Genomic DNA, 17,649 nt, shown 5'->3' with positions numbered 1-17,649 from the left:
CTTCTCAGAGGGAGTCTGTCGAGTTTCGAATTGCTCACCAAGCAGCTGCTTCGCTTCGAGCTCGTAGCAAACCGCCGACTCCTATTGCGATTGAGGATCTCCGGATGTTGCAGCCTCGGAGAGGACAGCTCTATCGACTCCGACGGCTGCTATCGAATCCTCCGTGTCTAGACCGACTGGTCCAACCGATGGCCAACCCGAGAGGACTCGAGAGCTCCTCGGGGCCGCTCAACTCATCTCCACTTCGCGATCCTACGATATCTACGGAGCGGAGGGGTCCCGATTATTTTACTCATCCACGTCACAGATTTCCATGCACATTTTCCGTCCCAACCTGCGTCCAAGAGCTTCGAGCGTGGTTCGAGAATTTTTCTAGGTCGCTCAAGCACGGGACAGCCTCACGGCGAGCGAAGAACAGGGCTCGCAGGCGCTGATGATCGTGAGCGAATCCGGAAGAGGGTGGGTCACCTGAGACTTCGGTGAATGAGATCGAGAGGTGCGGAGCCTCCCCGACCTAGTATCTGTTCTCATAGTCAATCGAAGTGTCAGCCTATCCTGGAATTCCCCCAGCGGGATGCCCCTGTGCAGGCAGAAAGCCCGACCGCGTTCAACCCTTCATCAAAGATCATCACTTTCATCCAGCTATCAGCCGATCCGGCAGCTGTTCGATTTTCACCCCCGCTGCACTGCGTCAATAGGCTCCCCACAGATTCAGAATGCGTACAATGGTACGGTCTGCTGAGCGTATGGAAAGTTGCTCCGGGCGTCAGGCGGACAGCCTTACGCCATCACAGAGTGAATTCCAGGTCGATGCATGAGCCTCTGACGTCTAAGAGGAGAGAGAGCGTGAATCAGACTTCCTGATTTCCCCGTCGCGAACTCGGATGGGTCCGCCGCTCGGGTCCGAGAATGAGTCAATCGGGCTCGGGGCCCTCGGAACAGAGCTGCGAATTTTCCCAACTATATAGTTCCAATGTAACACGCTGATAAATCTCTAAGCACTTTGTAGGAACTATATGTCAGGACTGAGCCGGGTAATTTTTGTCTATTTTCACCCTCTCCTAATGGATGCTCACTATTTCTCCGAATTTTACGGCATGAATTCAGACGGATCAAGGCGCAGTCCCGCCGCTGACCGAAAGAGCCTCCAGATTGGGACCGAAAATGTTTAATACGAGCAAAAAAAATTTCAGCCCATCGAAATCGAAAATGATGATTTCTAGTTGGCAGCACATTCTGGCCCAGGACGCGAGATGGAACTCGCTGAAGGATCCCTGCATAAGTAAGTCGAAGGCAGGATTCGTGTTGTTATCTGTTCATGAAGTTCCCTCGATATGTCATCGGATTACCCACTGTCAGTTTTCCCCTCCGTGTTCCCGGGGAACATCCTTAGACTCTATCGACCAAAGTGAACTCTATCCTGAGAACATGCACGGCGGTGTACATTGTATATCGGGGCGCCGCAACAAGCCGCATCGTCCCACACATGTCAGCTCGTGAACTAATCAGAAACCTATATTTATAGGGAATCTATATCTCAGGCGGCGCTCTCAACTCCTGGCGGATGTCGTCGGGGACTCAGGCTCCCAAGGTTTTGATAAGAACTATCTGAAACTCAGAGCTCAAATCTTGACTTCAACCTATGGCAGTCCCGAGCAGAGGCGGTCGAGCCGGAGCGATTCTTTCCAGGTTTGAGGCGGGAAGATTAGCGACTAAAACGCATATACGTATGAATGAATATCCTTCGAAATCCGCTTCCTTAGACGCATCCTGTCATTCTCCCAGACTCAGGATCAGTTATGCAACGAAACACCGGATAGTGGTCGACCCTGGAGTGCGTCGTCCGTCCACGAAGCACTTACTCCTTCGAAGGATGCTTACGCCAGCAGGTGCGCATTTTTCATGATGTCCCTCTTTCTCCATGAAAGGATCGTCACCTCCTGCTCCTCCTGGATTCAGGCGGAAACCTTCCTCAATCGCAATAATGTTCCTTTCCTTCTCAGAGCAATGGCCGGCGTGATGACCGAGAGCTTATCATTATCCTATACATTCTCCGGAGTTCACCATATATTCGAACAGTCCTCTTGCGTCAACTGTCTCTCCTTCGCTAACAACAATCCGGACCTCCTGTGTGTTGCGGATTCTCAAGGAGTTCTCTGCATTTACCAAGTCGACCCGCCGAAGGTAAGTCAAAACATTCGGGATCCTCGCGGCGCAGGGTTGTCATTCGATACTCACATCTCCTCGTTCTCCGAAGGTCCTTCACCGGATTCCTGCTCACAGCGGTCCGATCGTCGACCTCGAGTGGTCAATTTCGAACGATGTCATAATTTGTTGCTCGATTGATTGCTCCCTGTCGGTCTGGGACTCGGCGAAAGGGTCTCTTCTGCGCAGCATCAAGGACACCGTACCGATCATGTGTGCTGCTTTCCAACCGGCGAATAACAACATGCTTGCGGTGCGTCTCGTGTAGGCCTGAGACGTGAGGACCTCTTTTTCAATCCGTCGCTTTTCCCGCTTACGGCTCTTTTCGAATCGCTAAGAACCGCTGCACATTGCAGATGGCGAACGCTCGTGGCCTCGTCCAAGTCGTGAGTGTTTCTACGGGAATGGTCGTACGCGGTGGATGTCAGCAACTACAAGGAAACGCTCGCGCTCAAGCTCTGACCTTCTCCATTTGCGGAACCTTACTCTGGGTTGGAGACGACAAGGTGACGGAAGTTGAGAACCTCCTGCGACTGATCTCATGAATTCTTTCTCGGACCCTCTGAGAACTGTTCTTGTTTCCAGGGAAGCATCCACTCATACGTATTCGACATCAGCTCTGGCAAGCTCCTGAAGGGGCGTCGCTTCTGTGCTCCGGAGGGAAAGCCGGTGACTTGCATTTCTTTCCGTCACTGGGTGAATCGTCAGGCCCGGGATCCATGTCTCCTTGTGAGTGAGAAGTCGAGAGACTTTTCGGGAAACCGATGCTACCCGAGTCGTTCATTATTGTGGTAAAAATATCCCCCGACTCCCATGGCATCCGAATTGCAGGTGAACAGTGGCACTCTACTTCTTGTCTATGGGGTCGTGAACCCGAAAGACGGAACGCTGGTCCTCAAGAAGAGAATTCACGTCTGTGCCGAATCCAAGACTCCCGCTCCTCTGAAATCGTGTTTCTCGCCCATTATGTCCTTCAGGTAGATCTTGGGGAAAAAATCGGGGTTCACAAGAACGGCGAATTCCCGTGAATTTCTCACGGTTCCTAGCTCGTGCTCCCCAAAACTCGATAAATGACTGAATTTCTCTCTTTCCCAATCTCCGTCGCTTCGTAGGGATGGATCGTGCGTCGTCACCGGGAGCATTGACGGGGGCCTGATTTTTTTCGACGTCATTCCCTCCCATGCATCATCACCGGTCAACACTCTGCAAGGACATTCGAAAACCGTGACCGACGTCGGCTTCGCTGCGGACGAAAAAATGCTGGCTTCTGCCGACTCCAGTGGTGTAGTGATACTCTGGAAGAAAGAACCCCGGCAACGCTAAATCTATCGGTTTTCTAAGCACTCGAGGATCTTCCAATCGGAAGTGACGCTAAAGGTCTTCATGAAAGTATTCAGAGCGACTCGGGTCGACCGACGGCACCGATGCGGTTCTTCGAACAAATTGGACGATCTCCATAGATCGAACGAAGTTTTTTCGCTGGCCTCGGTGTGGCGGTCGATGCCCGGAAACGATCATCCAATGACAGCTGCGGTCAGGATCGATACGGTCCAATAGGGAAGCTTCACGCTTGATGGAGAATACATCTTACGCCTCCAACCCATATTCCATGTCTAAGAGAAGGAATTATGGTATACTTTGCTCTAGTCTGATGTGAAAAGTTCTTTCATGTCATCGATGTACCAATCTGGAATAACTAGTTATTATTTGAAATCAGAATCATTTCACAGCGAGACCATGCATTTGACGCTGCGGGTCTGGGGGTTAAACTCATACAGCGTCACGCTTCGGCGATCGTCTTCAATATTGTTTTGTAGCACGAATTCGAGGGATCTATCGAGGAAACATTCAACGCATCCGATGGGTTCCAGATGGGCCGTGCCAACTCCGCGAGAGTTTTCGATGAGTAACTTTGCACATTTTTGGCTTCTCCCCCATCGTTCCTGTAACCACGAATGAGTCGAGGAACTCCGAGAAGATGATTTCGAGACCACCATTGGAGCATTGGAGGTTCGACTTCGACTGAAGACGTCCTCGATCGACGCCTCCGGCCTCGCTCGAGCTCAAGATAATTTTTGATAAGGCCTTGATTCAGTTCGTCGAGATCGGGAATTCCGCTCTCTACGGCGCGCCAGTATTGTGCTTCCCATCATCGATTTTGCGACGATCATTTTCCATCCTCATTCTCGCACTGGTTCGAGCCTCGATTGGTCTTCGGGATTTTGCTCGCGAATCTCTCTGCTCAGAGTCTCCAGCGCCAGGGAAGCCTTCCGCTTAGCGGCGGAATGTGATAAGCGACCAATGTATTGACGATTGGGGGCATTGCGTACTAACGTAATGACAGTATATTGCTGATCAATGATCAACTTTTCGGGGAGCAGGTATAGGCGTCAGTGGCTAAATGCTCCCTTCGATGCTCGCTTAAGCGAAACTCCTGAATCGCTATAACTGACGAAAGAGCAGACTTTAACCCTATTTCAAATAGTAGTACCGAATTAAATCACAACCGCCACCGAATCACGCGCTCACCACTGAGCAACGATACTGACGGACTGACAGCTGACAGCCCACAGGCCCACAGGTCGAATCAGCTCCTTCCATCAGAGAAAACGACAAAGTTATGGCGGAGAACTGAGGCCACGCGATCACGAGAAACTCATTCGATTAAAGTAAAATTTTATTCTGGGTAAACCTCCACAGAAGTATCGTGATCGCATTCTCCGAAAATCTAGGCTGTTGGTTCTGTGGCATTGTGATTCATAGCGAACAAACAGACATACATGCGATTTTTATATACAGAGATTATACAGAGCGTTCTCCCGGTCTCCTCGACACAATCCTGACATAATGTAACGCACAAGCGATGATCTTGCGCTACAAAGGCTCGGAAAGTAATAAACGAAAGTCATATGTGTTCCCATTCCCATGGAAGAGAGCTTCCGCTTCCTTTCCCGAGGTTGACGGGGGAAGGCCCAGGTGACATCGTCATGGCCACCAGTGACTTGGGTTTTCCGATGTCGGGCTTCTTCGTGAGGCGTTCGCGATATTCCCTTAGCCTCCCCTATTCCAAAACGCCGTCCATGAAATCAGTGTACCAAGGCGGCAATATTCGAAGCTGCGAGAACTCGTGTGAATGTTCCGGCAGCAGCATGCACTTGATCTTGTGGCTGCTTGGCATGAATTCGAAAAGCGTGATTCTATCATCCACGGCATGTTTTTTAACGAAATGTAAGAAAGTGTGTAAAAATTGCACCGAGTCTTCCTGCCTCCAAAACCTCTTGCCTAAATGAGCTAGTGTGCCCAGAGGGTAACTCTCTAGACGTTCCACAATGCCGTCGTCGTTCCGAAACCCACATATCACTCTCGGAATGCCAATCAAGTAACTTTGGGCCCACCACTTGATCGTTTTGTACCGTAGGAAAGTCTCGTTCTGTCGGTCGTTATCAATCCGCCTGGAGGTTTTCATCTCCACGTATCGTCGAGTAGAATGCTTCAGATGAGGTTTCTTTTGTAGAACTTTGGGATCTACTGCGTCGATTTCCGCACCGAAGAGTAGGGAGTGGCTCTCGCCTAATCTCGTCCTGACGACAGACACATACTCCTCTTTCTCGTTATTTGGCTCTTCTGGTGTTGGTCTTCCTCCAGGTTTAGGAGCAGTGAGGAACTGCTCGAATTTGTAGCCCCAGCCGGAAGCTCGTATTAGTCGTTCCGGCTGGAATTTCTCGCGATGTATTTTCTCGGCCGTATCGTATTGGCACATGTATATCGAGCCCCGATATTTCGTCACTCCCATGATCCATGACTCCTTATTCTCGAATACCGAACACATGATCGCGGTCAGCAGTCCGCGATAACAGACGAAATCTGTGTGCAGATTCGACAGTTTCTCTCTATCGCATGGTGCTCGGAATTTCTCAACATTGTCCATGATCCACCGAAGGAGATGATCAATTTTCTCTCCCAGATTGCTCATTTTTCGTATACGGCTCTCAAACGCCATATTCAGATCCCAATTCACATTCTCATAGCTCTGCGGTTCAATCAAGTACATCATCCGGGATTTGTCGCAAACGTACTGTCTGTCGCCTTTAAGGCAGAAATTACCGAGTTCGACTTGTTCGCGTAAATGTGGCGCATTCCGGGCCGAGAACGGTCTCGGAACAGGGAGCGCATCTTTCACGTCATAGTGGACTGCAAGGAAATCGTTCTACCATTAGAGATTTGTACCGATGATCTTAGCTTATTCTGACTCACGAGCTTGTGGCTCATTCAATGCATGAAACATATGACTGGCACCGAGAAACTCTAATTCTCTGACGTTCAAAGAGATCGGCTTTTCGTTCGACGGATCAGAGCTCACGACGATCATTCCAACTTACAGTTCTCCATCGGCGGAGTTCGCCTCACGTTTTGAAATTATTCGGGGCGCTCGATATTTCGTCGCGACGGTCTAGCCACAAGCATCAAAACAAATTGTCGAGTCCGCTCACGAGCATGGCTTGCGGCGGTGTTTTGACTCAATCGCCCGCGTAGCTTCAAAAGCCGAAGTCACCGAACAGAGGGCTTCTCCATAAGGGCGCATCTGTTACTTTTCTAGTCATTAAATTGCGCATAAACTAGGAAGGGGCATCGCGCAACCTCATCCGAGATCTGAATCAAGAAAGCCTCGATCGATTTATGTAAGTGATCCGGCTGCAGCGTGAGCTAGGAGCTTCCTTTCCATGCCGAACCTCCGGGAGGAGACGACCCCGACTGCAATCATCTCTTGCGGAATCCATCGCGGGCAATCACCACCGTTCGTGTTTTCATTCGTATCAGCTGCATCAGCTAATAGAAAACGATATTCGACTTCGATCATTGGCTTATTCTGGAGGTTAGAATAATGCGGCGCGGATTCCTCGACGTATCCCTGCGCTCGGAGTCTCGCGATTCGATATGACTCGTTGCAATTAGCGTCGGAGCTGACGTGGGGGTCTCGTGACTGTGATGATGATTGAGGACTCCATAAACCTTTGAAAGCGACCCCTGGCGGTTCCTCTTGACATTCATGTTCTAGGGACCGGAATTCACGATTGATAGATCGCTGCCGCACCTTTACGAATGCCCCTAAAGTGTGATTCCGCGAGGCGCTGGGGTTTACGTGCCAATGAGGCTCTCCCGGCTCCATCGAGGCAGTCAATGGAGAAGAGCTCGATATCGTGCTGACTATATGTGCGCGGAGCGCCTGTCTCTCTCCAATCTGTCCTGGTCTGGCTCTGTACTCGGAATACTCGCGGGAAGAACATCAGTCGTTTCCTCGTAGCAGCATCTTACACAGTTTCGGAATCCCTGGAGAGGAGAGCGAAGCAGACGAGGAGAGGCAAGCTAAATGCTTTACGATGCCCCTTAAAGATTGTGTCTTCTCCCCTCGAGACATCCGATCGTCGACTCGTCATTCGCGAACGATGGATCAACAAGACAACAAGATAGCCGTCGTTGGCGCTGGTTTGGTGATTATCTCACTTTTTTTCTTCCTTTTCGTCCAATTCGACTCAACCTGATTGAATTCTTTCACTCTCGCGCTCGATATCGCTATCAGAATCTCAGGTGAAATTGACACGGATTGGCATTAATACATTCATGGCGTAGAATGCGAGGGGTATCATCTGTTTTCAGGTCGGGGCAGCATGTGCGTGCATGCTTTCCCGCCATGGATTCGCCGTGGACCTGTTCGAGCTCAGGAGTGATCTTCGTTTGAGTTCGAAGCTCTCTGTGGGTCGGTCGATCAATTTGGCGCTCTCAGCTCGCGGTCTCCACACCTTACGCTTGCTGGGTGTCGCGGACGAAATTCTGGAGCGCCATGCCATCCCTATGTACGCTCGTATGATCCACAATGTTGACGGACGGACCGAGCCGATCCCTTACGGCGCGAGCGGCCAATGCATCTACTCGGTCGGCAGGAAATATCTCCTTGAGTTGCTTTTGTTCCGTGCTGAGAGGGACGATAACGTGAGACTGCATTTCGACCATAAACTGCTGAGGGCCAGATTCCATCAAGGCTCTCTGGAGTTCTCCACCCCGGATCGAGACGCAGTCACGAAATCGGGATACCGCGCTATCATAGGCTGCGACGGCGTGTTCTCCAGAGTGCGTCAGGATGTCATGCGTTGCGGACGATTCGACTTCGAACAGAAATACATCGATCACGGCTACATTGAGCTGTGTATACCCGCCAAAGTATGAGAACCGAGTCTCTGCTCCGAATCGGAAGGAAGCCTTGACCAAATTCACATCGAAGAAGAGGAAGACCTGATCTCCTCGATGATCACATTCGATTCCAGGATAACGAGTTCCAAATGGCAGTGAATTTCCTCCACATTTGGCCCCGCGGCGAATTCATGATGATCGCTTTGCCGAATCAGGACAAGAGCTATACGGTCACGCTGTTCATGCCTTTCGAGAAATTCGAGGCTCTGACGACAGCAGAGAAGATCCTGAAATTTTTCGAAACGCACTTCCCCGACTCCATCCCTCTCATCGGAAGGTGAGTTCGCAGGTGATCTCTGCCACAGCTCGGGGTTGCAGTCGGCTGGCAAGTAATCGATTGGTTTATTCCAGGGAATCTCTCATTCAAACCCTGACGACAGTGGAAGTCAGCTCACTGGCTTCGGTGAAGTGTTCCCCGTACCACGTAGGCGGCAGAGGGCTACTTTTAGGAGATGCGGCGCATGCGATGGTCCCTTTCTATGGCCAGGGGATGAATTGCGTGAGTTGCTCCCGCCTGCGAGATTCTAGAACAGGGAAACGCCTGGATCTCAGTCCTCGATTAAGTCTCTAGGAATTCTATTTTTCTTAAATTTTTCTCCGTTCAGGGCTTCGAGGATGTGAGCATTCTCGACGAACTGTTCACCGCATTGGGAACCTCAGATCTCGAGAAGCCGTTTGAGACCTTCAGCGAAGTTCGCCGTGAGGATGCTCATGCAATTGTGGAGCTTGCGCTCTACAATTACATCGAGATGAGACACTTGGTGAATTCTGTGTGGTTCAGGCTCAGGAAAAAATTCGACTCGTCTCTGCACTGGATGTTCCCGAAGTTTTGGGTTCCCCTCTACACGAGCGTTACCTTCTCGAGGATGAAGTACTCGGAATGTATAAGCAATAGAGCTTGGCAGGACAAGGTGGGTGCTGTTAAAAATGCTCTCCTGCAGTAGAATGCATGGTGCAGCCCCGGGATAGAGAATAGAAAAGATTGTGAGGGGGTTTCTGCTGCAGCTGGAGTGCCGGGGTAAGGGGGGAACCGACGGCCAATGTTCACGGGAAATTCCTGTGCTTTCCAGGTCTTGCGAAACTCTCTCAGATCGATAGGTCTCCTCGCCCTCGGAGTGAGCCTGGCGTACGCAGCTTCAAGGATGCGAATAAACGTCCGCCTCCATTAGTCGTTCTAGTACATGGGGGAATTCACAGAGCAGCGAATCAAATAAATGAGCATTTCGACGGTAAGCTCCCGCCCCTTGCTCGTCTCTATCTGAATCATCCACGACACCGAACTTCTTTGAGGCCCATCTTCCCGGGCCCGACTGGTCGTTCTGCTTGACGGTCGTTCCGGAAGTTTTGTTGCCAGGATTCGAATCTGATTGTCAAGCATCGGCTGTGGGAGGCTTACTCAGCGGCCACATTTCCGGAGAATTAGCACTGGATACAATGAAGCGAAATCTACAGTCATTGCTATCGGTTCCCGGTATCAAATATTGGGAGGTCCAAGAGATTAAGATGAGCCCGTGGTATTCCCTGAATCGGCTTGACTTGGAGGACGTGATGGGCACACGCTAAGAAGATCGAATCGCTGTGAGAGGAGCAGCGGAGATCCGTGAGCTGGATCTTGTCATATCATTTCCCGAACACGACCCCTTTGCTCAGTCCTTATAGCGGTCTACGCTGCTAAATCACAAGGAACCGAACGAGGCCCAGCACGAGAGCGAACGCTACTCCTAGAATGATTACTGACAAGTAAACATTTTTTTTGAAAATGACAATCACCAGGTTTGACATGCTTTTCTGAAAGTTTCCGAGCCCCGGAGCAACCCCGAGTCCCTGCTGTCCTGCATTCCATACCCCTTCCCTGCAGGCTCCGAAACCCGGGAAAAACACCATTTACATCGAAATCCGGGATATTTTGCTCGGATATCAATGGGAATGGGTCTTTCCGAGCTTCGGAACCTGGGGAGAAAACATTTCCATCAAAATCCGAGAAAAATATCCCGGATTTCAATGTAAATGGTGTTTTTTCCGGGTTTCGGAGCCTGCAGGAAAGGGGTATGAAATGCAGGACAGCAGGGAAAAACGACTCGGGGTTGCTCCGGGGCTCGGAAACTTTCAGAAAAGCATGTCAAACCAGGCGATTGTCATTTTCAAAAAAGAATGTTTGCTTGTGAGAGAGGGGCTCATTCCGCTATCGTCAAGTCATCAATACAATTTATTCCGTTTCGAATTCAGTCACAAGCAAATTCAGAATGATAGTCATTGTCACGTAATTTAGAATTTTCGAATATTCATTCCGGATTCAAAATTCACGATAAATTCCGGAGTTCGAATGGAATTCCTTAAGATCAAAGGAGCGGTCGATTCCGGGAAGACTTTCGAAATGGATTCGCGATCGGAAATCTTTCGAAGATTTTCCGCCCCATCGATCGGATCCCCTATGCCCTCGTCTAAGTTCAGGGCTTCAGGTGCAGTCGTACTTTGATGAGGATAATCACGATCGCGGAAACTGCACTGCCCATGAACGTTGAGAAATTGAGAAGAATCGCGGAATCCGAATTTATCGGGACGCTCCTCAGAGTTTCAAAGAATATTGTGTAGAGATAAGCCGCAGTTGACGCACCACAAGCGATACCCAATAATGGGGCGAGTCGCTCATCGGATACCGCCATGATGCCAACCATAGCCCCGATGGCCGGGGCACAAGCGTACACCGACATAACCCATACGATCGCTTTTGAAGAAAAGTTTGAGTACATCAATTCTATTGTTATCGTCGTCGCGAGCAGAGCCCGGTGCGCTAAGAAGCAGGTCAGGACAAAGAAAGTTTCACTGACCGTGGCTTGCATTCCCAAGGCACATCCGTCAAGAGTGGAATGAGCCAATAGAACCACCACACCCACAGACACCGACGCGTTCAATCTCGGGTTGATTTGTTTTTCGTAAAGCCTCTTCTCTGTTTGGTATTCTCTGATCCGCTCCACGTTCGACATCGGTCTCGATTTGATCTTCTGCGGGCCGCGGGGAGTCGCCAGAGCATCGTCGCCTCCCGACGGTGGGGGAACGGCAACCATCCGAGGTTCTTCCCCGGCTTCATCCTGCTCTCTCGGTGAACGCGGTTCTTCAGGAAGAAACTTCGGTACATCCAGTCGATGTCTTAGGAAGTAGACTAGATAAAGATGCCTCTGTTTGTTGTAATTTTCGTCGGGGTCGATGAGACAGTGGACGACGGTCTCTTGGTACACTATCAAGAGCGCTAAAGCGAAACTGATGAGGATCTCCGCGTTGGGAATTCTGGCGACGTCGAACTCCAAAAGCTCGCGCGTCTTCGGGAGCAAACAGACGAAACACGATGTTAGCAGCATACCCAAGGTGACGCGGATCATCAGAAGGTGCAAGACGGATCGATTATCGACGACTCCGAGGCTCAAGAAGAGCTGCCTCAACTGCAGCCAGGTGTAACGAAATTTTAACGTAAGCGGTAGCAGCCCGGCAAGAAACGTCGTTAGCATCAGGATGAGAGGGACCTGCCGTTTTATCGAGTTCAGCGTGAGATGGTCATGAGGTACTTCATGGAAGAGGGCATGGAAGTCATCCTCGATCGCCGGGTGGAGCTCTGACATGGCTGTACAGAGGGTCGCTTTTTTGCACCGAAATCGTTGCACGCGGCTGCTGTAGCCTTCTAACCGGAGCGGTACGGTCCTTTTGTGTACCTCTCTTCCCCCGCGCGCATCCACGTGCAGAGTCTACGTGACATCTCCTACATGCGCTGCCGAATCCGCATCGAGCTTGTAGAAGAGTCTGACCATACAATCGCGAAAGGAGCTGATCTATTCATCCTCCTGATTTCCTGCACGTCACGAGTCCTCGAACGCGAGAAAAGTTTCTGCTCGAGCTCCACTCTTATGTTTTCGCGCGTCCTCACAGTGGAATGACCGACAAAATTTTCGATATCCAATTCCAGTGATTCTGGAGCTGAGGAATCCTGACATCGATGGCAGCTCGCCAATTCCCCGCACGTTCATCTTACGGGAATGCAACTTGTTCAGGCTATGCGAGCTCCACTCCCAATCCGGATAGCCGGCAACCAGGTCTTCTACATCTCAAAGATCACATCTTTTCGAAAAAGTCAACGACGGCTTTTTATTACTCAAAATTCCATTGCTCATCACCGCTGCTGCTCCAATGAAGGGAGGGCTGACTACAGTTGAGTCGAGTTCTATCGGTCGGAAGACGAGGATAGGCCATGGTCCGTGACACCAAGGACTACAGGAGTATCGGCGACCTCGACGGCTTCGGATGGGGTCCTGAGGGCGGAGGGTGTCTCTTCGTTTCATGACTCGTTCGTGATTCCGAGGGTTTTCCCTTGGTAAGTTCTGTCATCTCCATCCTCTTCTCGCTCTATCATCTGATCGACTTCGCACACTTGCTTCGTCCACGTACCGCTAGCCATCTTGAGAGTGGGATCGCAGATCTCCTCGTCGGGTTTCCGGTAAGAGCCGCCGAGTCTGTCCCAAAGTGTAGTGAACTGACCGTAATTGTATCGATAATAAAGATGATGTACCGTGTGGCAAGCGGCGCCGTTGATTACGGAATTGTTGGCGAACGCCTCACCGTCGTGAATCATTATCGTCCAAAGATTGATGAATACGAACATGGCTAAATACATGAGTTTGTTCAAGGGGAAAAGGAAGGGGAAGATGTGATAGGGGAGACTTTGTACATAGCCGTCGAGTGGATGAAACGCGTGGCTGGCGAAGGGCGTGGGCACTATCCATCTGTGGTGTGGTTTGTGCAGATGCTTGTAGAGCAGCCGATGGTGCAAGCCCCGGTGAATAAAATATATCAAGCAATCGCTGAACACAACGATCAGAGGCAGTTGGAGCGCCAGATACAGGAGTCCGTGCTCATTAAGGTCGCCGTAGAGTTTTGAATAGCCGCGGATCTCGGCCACGAACCAGAACGCTGTCAGCAAGGACATCACCGGCATAGCAGCCATGGTTAAGCTGATCTCCATCCGAATCTGGTTTCTCAGGTATCTAGGATGCTTAAACGTTCGTTTATCAAAGAGAAACCAGTATGAGAGCGGAGCGAACAGGAAGTAGAAGATCACGCCGAGCAGCCACACGACAAGAGATACAGAAATATACTGTCGGTATATATTTCCGCGCGGCAGAAGTGATCCATCGATGCACGTTCGGCTCTCACCGCTGAACGGCACCAGATACGGTGATAAAAACGAATCACAGGGTACCACTGCCTCGTACACACGGTCGAGCAGTAAATCGTCACTTATTTCTAGCACGTAATCCATTGTGAGATCTCCTCAATATTCTGCGTACAGAGGAGGTTCTGTGCTCTAGAGCGTTCGAAAGAGCTGGCGGCAGTCTTCCACGCTTGGAGTTGTTTTTGGGGGCTTGGAAAGATGTCTCAATGGTCTTATCGGGTTGCTAAGCAGATCGCGAATCGTATCCTGCGATACCGTGTGCATCACGGTGACGTGATGCTCACCCGACAGGATTTGATATGGAATTCCCGAATCCGAGATCTCAGGTTGGCTTGCGATTTCGAGAGGGGCTACCTTCCGCAGTGGTCTTTGTTCGAAATTGATATCATGCTCACTAGAAGACAGAAGCCCTCACGGAACGCATCAAAAGGATCCTACCCGGAGAGGACTCGTCGGTCCTTGCCAAACTTCCACATTGACCTCTCTCGACGACTTCAAGCCCCGACTCGCTGGGTAGCAGCGTTTCCGAAGAAGCGAGTGTCGATCAAATTTCAAACCGGGAGTAATTCAATGGCATCAGCCCTGAAACCTATACAGTCGAGACACCCCGCCCTCGTCATGGGACATGGGAGTCCGGAGCTGAGCTCAGTGGCGCGGCATGGATTGATTTATGGTTGAGACTCATGAAGTTCGGCTCAACCGATGTCGATCAGGAGCGGGAGAGGGGTCAGCAATCAGGAGCCGGAATGCGATCCGTATATCTGCCGCGATCCAGCATGACAGCCCAAGAAGCTTATTCTTAGATACGCTCGTTCATTCGAGCGGACGAGCTTCTGCGACGTCAGCCAGTTGATAAATATAGAACCTGAATCTCTTTGTGGCGCTGGAATCGGGGAGATAATTTACCTCTTTTTCTCTGGTGATCCGCCGGGTCCCGTTCCGTCATTCACTCGCGGCGCGGGCAAAGCTCTCGGAAATTCAATTACTCGGATGGTCAATTTCAATTCATTCTGGGGGACTTAGCCAGATGGACGAGGAAATTTCAATAGGTAGTTAGCCACTCAGGAGCGCGAGCTCGCTGAGGGCGAGACTCGGACGTGGACCACCCGATAACATCCTAGCATTGCCGCGTTGGACCTCAACAGAGATACGCTGCCTTATGAAAGACATCGCTCGGCTATCGCCTCCCCTGGCGAGTATGCGCTTGCCGATCTCTTTAATCATCTTGCGGGCGTCCTCGCCCCACACCCCCGCGGTGTAAATGACGAATGGAGAGAGACTGTATTCATCCAGCAATGTTTCATACTTGGACTTTTTGTCAAGCTCCCCCCGCGCAACGACGGCTCTGGCGTTACGGGATGCTTCGAATGGTTGTCTACACTATCGGACAGCTCCTAAGAAGCCGAGGAGACCTCCGAGGATAGCCGCAGAAGAAACACTGATTCCCTTGCCCAAGAACACCTGTTTTTGGTTCCTTCGGGAATAATTCGAATCAGGAGCTGGCCAGGAGCGCTCAGCGGATACAAAACCGGTATTTAGGATTGACGGGATTCCGCATTCGATGATACGGGAGATATCTCCACAGATATTTCGGGAATGAAAACTCGATCGCCTTTTCTCGTAGTGTTTAATCATTATCGCAGCGGTTGAGGAATTGACCGACCGAGTGACTCTTCCAGTGATCAGGGAATTCGAGAATCTGAACAAATTTTCCCCCCGAACTCTTGTGAGGATTCTTGCCGATTACGTAACATCTTGGATCTAGAGAGATCTGGATGATTCCAAAGAGCCAGGAAGTGGTGCACCATCCTTCGAACAACGCAAGAGGTGAATCAGAGCCCTGAAAATATGCCCATATCACGCGACTACCATGTCACGCCATGACGAGAATTCTCCAGAAGTTGTAGGGAGAATGGAACGGTGATTGAATTTCGGCGTCATGGGAACAGCTCAGGAAGACTCGTCGTCGAGGACGACGTCGACCCAGTGTTCGGATAGGACCCCGGCCAAAGACCGTCTCCTCCTCCGACCGATGAATACGGGGGTTTGTCGAACTTGCTGAAAATAAATTTGGAGCGTATACTCGACTTCTGAGAAAGCGTTGGAATGGGGAGCCATTATGTCTCGGAATTCTCCACAGAAAGCCCACCTGTAGGCAGGCTGATATGAGGCAGAATGCTTGGGTGCTCGACACATTGCTGGACAAGGCAGACTGCAAAATACCATTGGAATCAGTGGAAGTTTTCCGATCGATCATGTCAACGCTTCCCAAAGGGTCTCTCATAGCATGGAGGAATCAGCTGAAAGCTCCTTACACTCCCCGTGCACTGCTGAGTTGTCTGAGGGAAGTTCACGTAGCTGCACATAACACATTGGCTCTGCATGCCGGGCGAGATAGAGTTGTAGCAGAACCGAGTCATCTGCCGAAGAGGTAAGCATGTCATGTCGCACTGAATATTTAAATTGATTCACTCGATGTCATTTGCAGAGTCCAAGATGAAATCAAACGAAGAAGCGAGCCAGAGAAATTTTCCTTCAGAATAAAAAACTCGGCTTCATCGGCACTCACATAGCTGAGAAGGGGGTTGGGGAACCGAATCCCCACCGCCACGACGACCAGTCCGACAACGAGTAGCACTTGACTCCGACCGAACATAATGGAAACTGAGAGCTTCGCATCAACTCGTGCTCAAATCACCGGAAAGTGTTGACTATTGAGAATTCATATCTAGTATCATTTTCTATTCGTAGCTCTCCTGTTTCCGACGTCAATCATTTGACAAATAGCGCTGGAAAACTCGTTTGCAGGGTGATATTTCCGCCGCAGCTGCTATTCAAAATAGTCTATACCGGTCACGCTCGAATCAACCTCTCGAAACGTCGGAGCGGCAGGCAGAGAAGTCCCACAACGACAAGTCATTACCAGTATGCCAAACAAAAAGAAACGCAGCCCACTACTTTTCGAGTCTCACTGCATTCGACAACCTACCGCATATTTTTCTCCCGCCGGCTCCGAAGAATCGGGTGCTTCCTCGATTGCAGATAAGGGATCAGGTCCCGACACGCGGAGTTCGAGACCTAACTAGGGGCAGATCGAATCGGTAACTTAGATGAAATCAAACTCCGAAACACGCACTGTTGTCGCTCATCGTGAAATCAAGAGTCTTCGTGGGAGCCGGTCGAGACGATAGAAGCCCTTCTCCCTACCTATAGCAAGCATGCTCATCTCGGGGGAGGGGGACGAAGCTTCGGATCGACTCGGCTGAGATCCGATCGAGGGACTGGAATAGATGTGGCCGAATGGATAAAGCTCGAGGATCCGCATCGGAACATACACGAAAACACGGGACCCCAGAAGCCATCTTATTTCCTGGGTCTTCGAAATTACATCAAGATTTGATTGTAAGAGGGGTCCGTGGGCTGACTGAGACACACAACGCGGAAAGCTGTCACCCCGTGGTTCGAGGGCCCGGCACTATTGAAAGGCAACAAGCGTAAAAGCTTAGATAACATGACAGCAAGGGCATCCGCTTTTTCGCTTGCCGAGTCGACTAGACTGTCGGTCCAGTTTTGTTCTGTGTTTGCCTCAAGCGTAAATCGGACGAGGGTCCGGAGTTTTTGCTCTTCGAGAGCCGGTCTTCTTCTGCGATCCAGACCAATGGTCAGTGTCATGTCATATAAGACACTCGTCGTTTTCCCAGACGGTGCAGTCGACAGTGCTTACCGCCATAAACATGTTGTGGGTCCGCACTGCAACGCTATGCGCACTCGCAGCTCTTGCTCTAGCTCAGGGCGGTGGTGGAGGTGGCGGTGCTGGAGGTGGCGGTGGAGGGGGCGGTTACGGATACCATGAGCCTCATTCCCACCCGAGAGGAGAGCACTGGAATTACAAAGTTCACATCCAACATCCGCATGGTTATCATGGACACGACCATGGGAAACAGTACCAAGCCCATTACATACCTCACCACGGGCATTAC

The 17,649-nt window shown here is 50.7% G+C and overlaps 5 protein-coding genes across 5 annotated transcripts; 2 read left to right on the top strand and 3 right to left on the bottom strand.

Annotated features, from left to right (window-relative positions):
- Nucleotides 1–1,209: 1,209 nt before the first annotated feature.
- On the top strand, nucleotides 1,210–3,573 carry LOC100900432 (WD repeat-containing protein 13). Its single transcript, XM_003737752.2, has 9 exons — nucleotides 1,210–1,282; nucleotides 1,526–1,689; nucleotides 1,786–1,889; nucleotides 2,004–2,184; nucleotides 2,258–2,458; nucleotides 2,562–2,711; nucleotides 2,791–2,934; nucleotides 3,037–3,182; nucleotides 3,318–3,573. Exons 1-9 carry the CDS (start codon nucleotides 1,210–1,212, stop codon nucleotides 3,526–3,528), a joined length of 1,374 nt encoding a protein of 457 aa, XP_003737800.2. The 3' UTR covers nucleotides 3,529–3,573.
- A 1,296-nt stretch (nucleotides 3,574–4,869) lies between these two features.
- On the bottom strand, nucleotides 4,870–6,675 carry LOC100900291 (decapping and exoribonuclease protein). The gene is made up of 2 exons (XM_003737751.2): nucleotides 6,585–6,675; nucleotides 4,870–6,396 (listed from the first exon to the last, which is right to left on the bottom strand). The coding sequence occupies exons 1-2, from the start codon at nucleotides 6,592–6,594 to the stop codon at nucleotides 5,267–5,269; spliced, it is 1,140 nt and encodes a 379-aa protein (XP_003737799.1). The 5' UTR covers nucleotides 6,595–6,675; the 3' UTR covers nucleotides 4,870–5,266.
- Nucleotides 6,676–7,422: 747 nt separating this feature from the next.
- cn (Kynurenine 3-monooxygenase cn) lies at nucleotides 7,423–9,685 on the top strand. The gene is made up of 6 exons (XM_003737665.1): nucleotides 7,423–7,694; nucleotides 7,861–8,421; nucleotides 8,526–8,728; nucleotides 8,803–8,950; nucleotides 9,057–9,362; nucleotides 9,522–9,685. Exons 1-6 carry the CDS (start codon nucleotides 7,584–7,586, stop codon nucleotides 9,618–9,620), a joined length of 1,428 nt encoding a protein of 475 aa, XP_003737713.1. The 5' UTR covers nucleotides 7,423–7,583; the 3' UTR covers nucleotides 9,621–9,685.
- A 1,213-nt stretch (nucleotides 9,686–10,898) lies between these two features.
- Nucleotides 10,899–12,065, bottom strand: LOC100900151 (uncharacterized). The gene has a single exon (XM_018639929.1). It carries the CDS (start codon nucleotides 12,063–12,065, stop codon nucleotides 10,899–10,901), a length of 1,167 nt encoding a protein of 388 aa, XP_018495445.1.
- A 492-nt stretch (nucleotides 12,066–12,557) lies between these two features.
- Nucleotides 12,558–13,825, bottom strand: LOC100898727 (probable Delta(7)-sterol 5(6)-desaturase). The gene has a single exon (XM_003737663.2). The coding sequence runs from the start codon at nucleotides 13,754–13,756 to the stop codon at nucleotides 12,776–12,778; it is 981 nt and encodes a 326-aa protein (XP_003737711.1). The 5' UTR covers nucleotides 13,757–13,825; the 3' UTR covers nucleotides 12,558–12,775.
- Between the last annotated feature and the right edge of the window lie 3,824 nt (nucleotides 13,826–17,649).

Source organism: Galendromus occidentalis, unplaced genomic scaffold, assembly GCF_000255335.2.
Source record: "Galendromus occidentalis unplaced genomic scaffold, Mocc_1.1 scf7180000075612, whole genome shotgun sequence".
Taxonomy (NCBI): Eukaryota; Metazoa; Arthropoda; class Arachnida; order Mesostigmata; family Phytoseiidae; genus Galendromus; species Galendromus occidentalis.
Note: the sequence above shows the minus strand (reverse complement) of the source record. Positions and strands in the feature narration are given on the sequence as shown.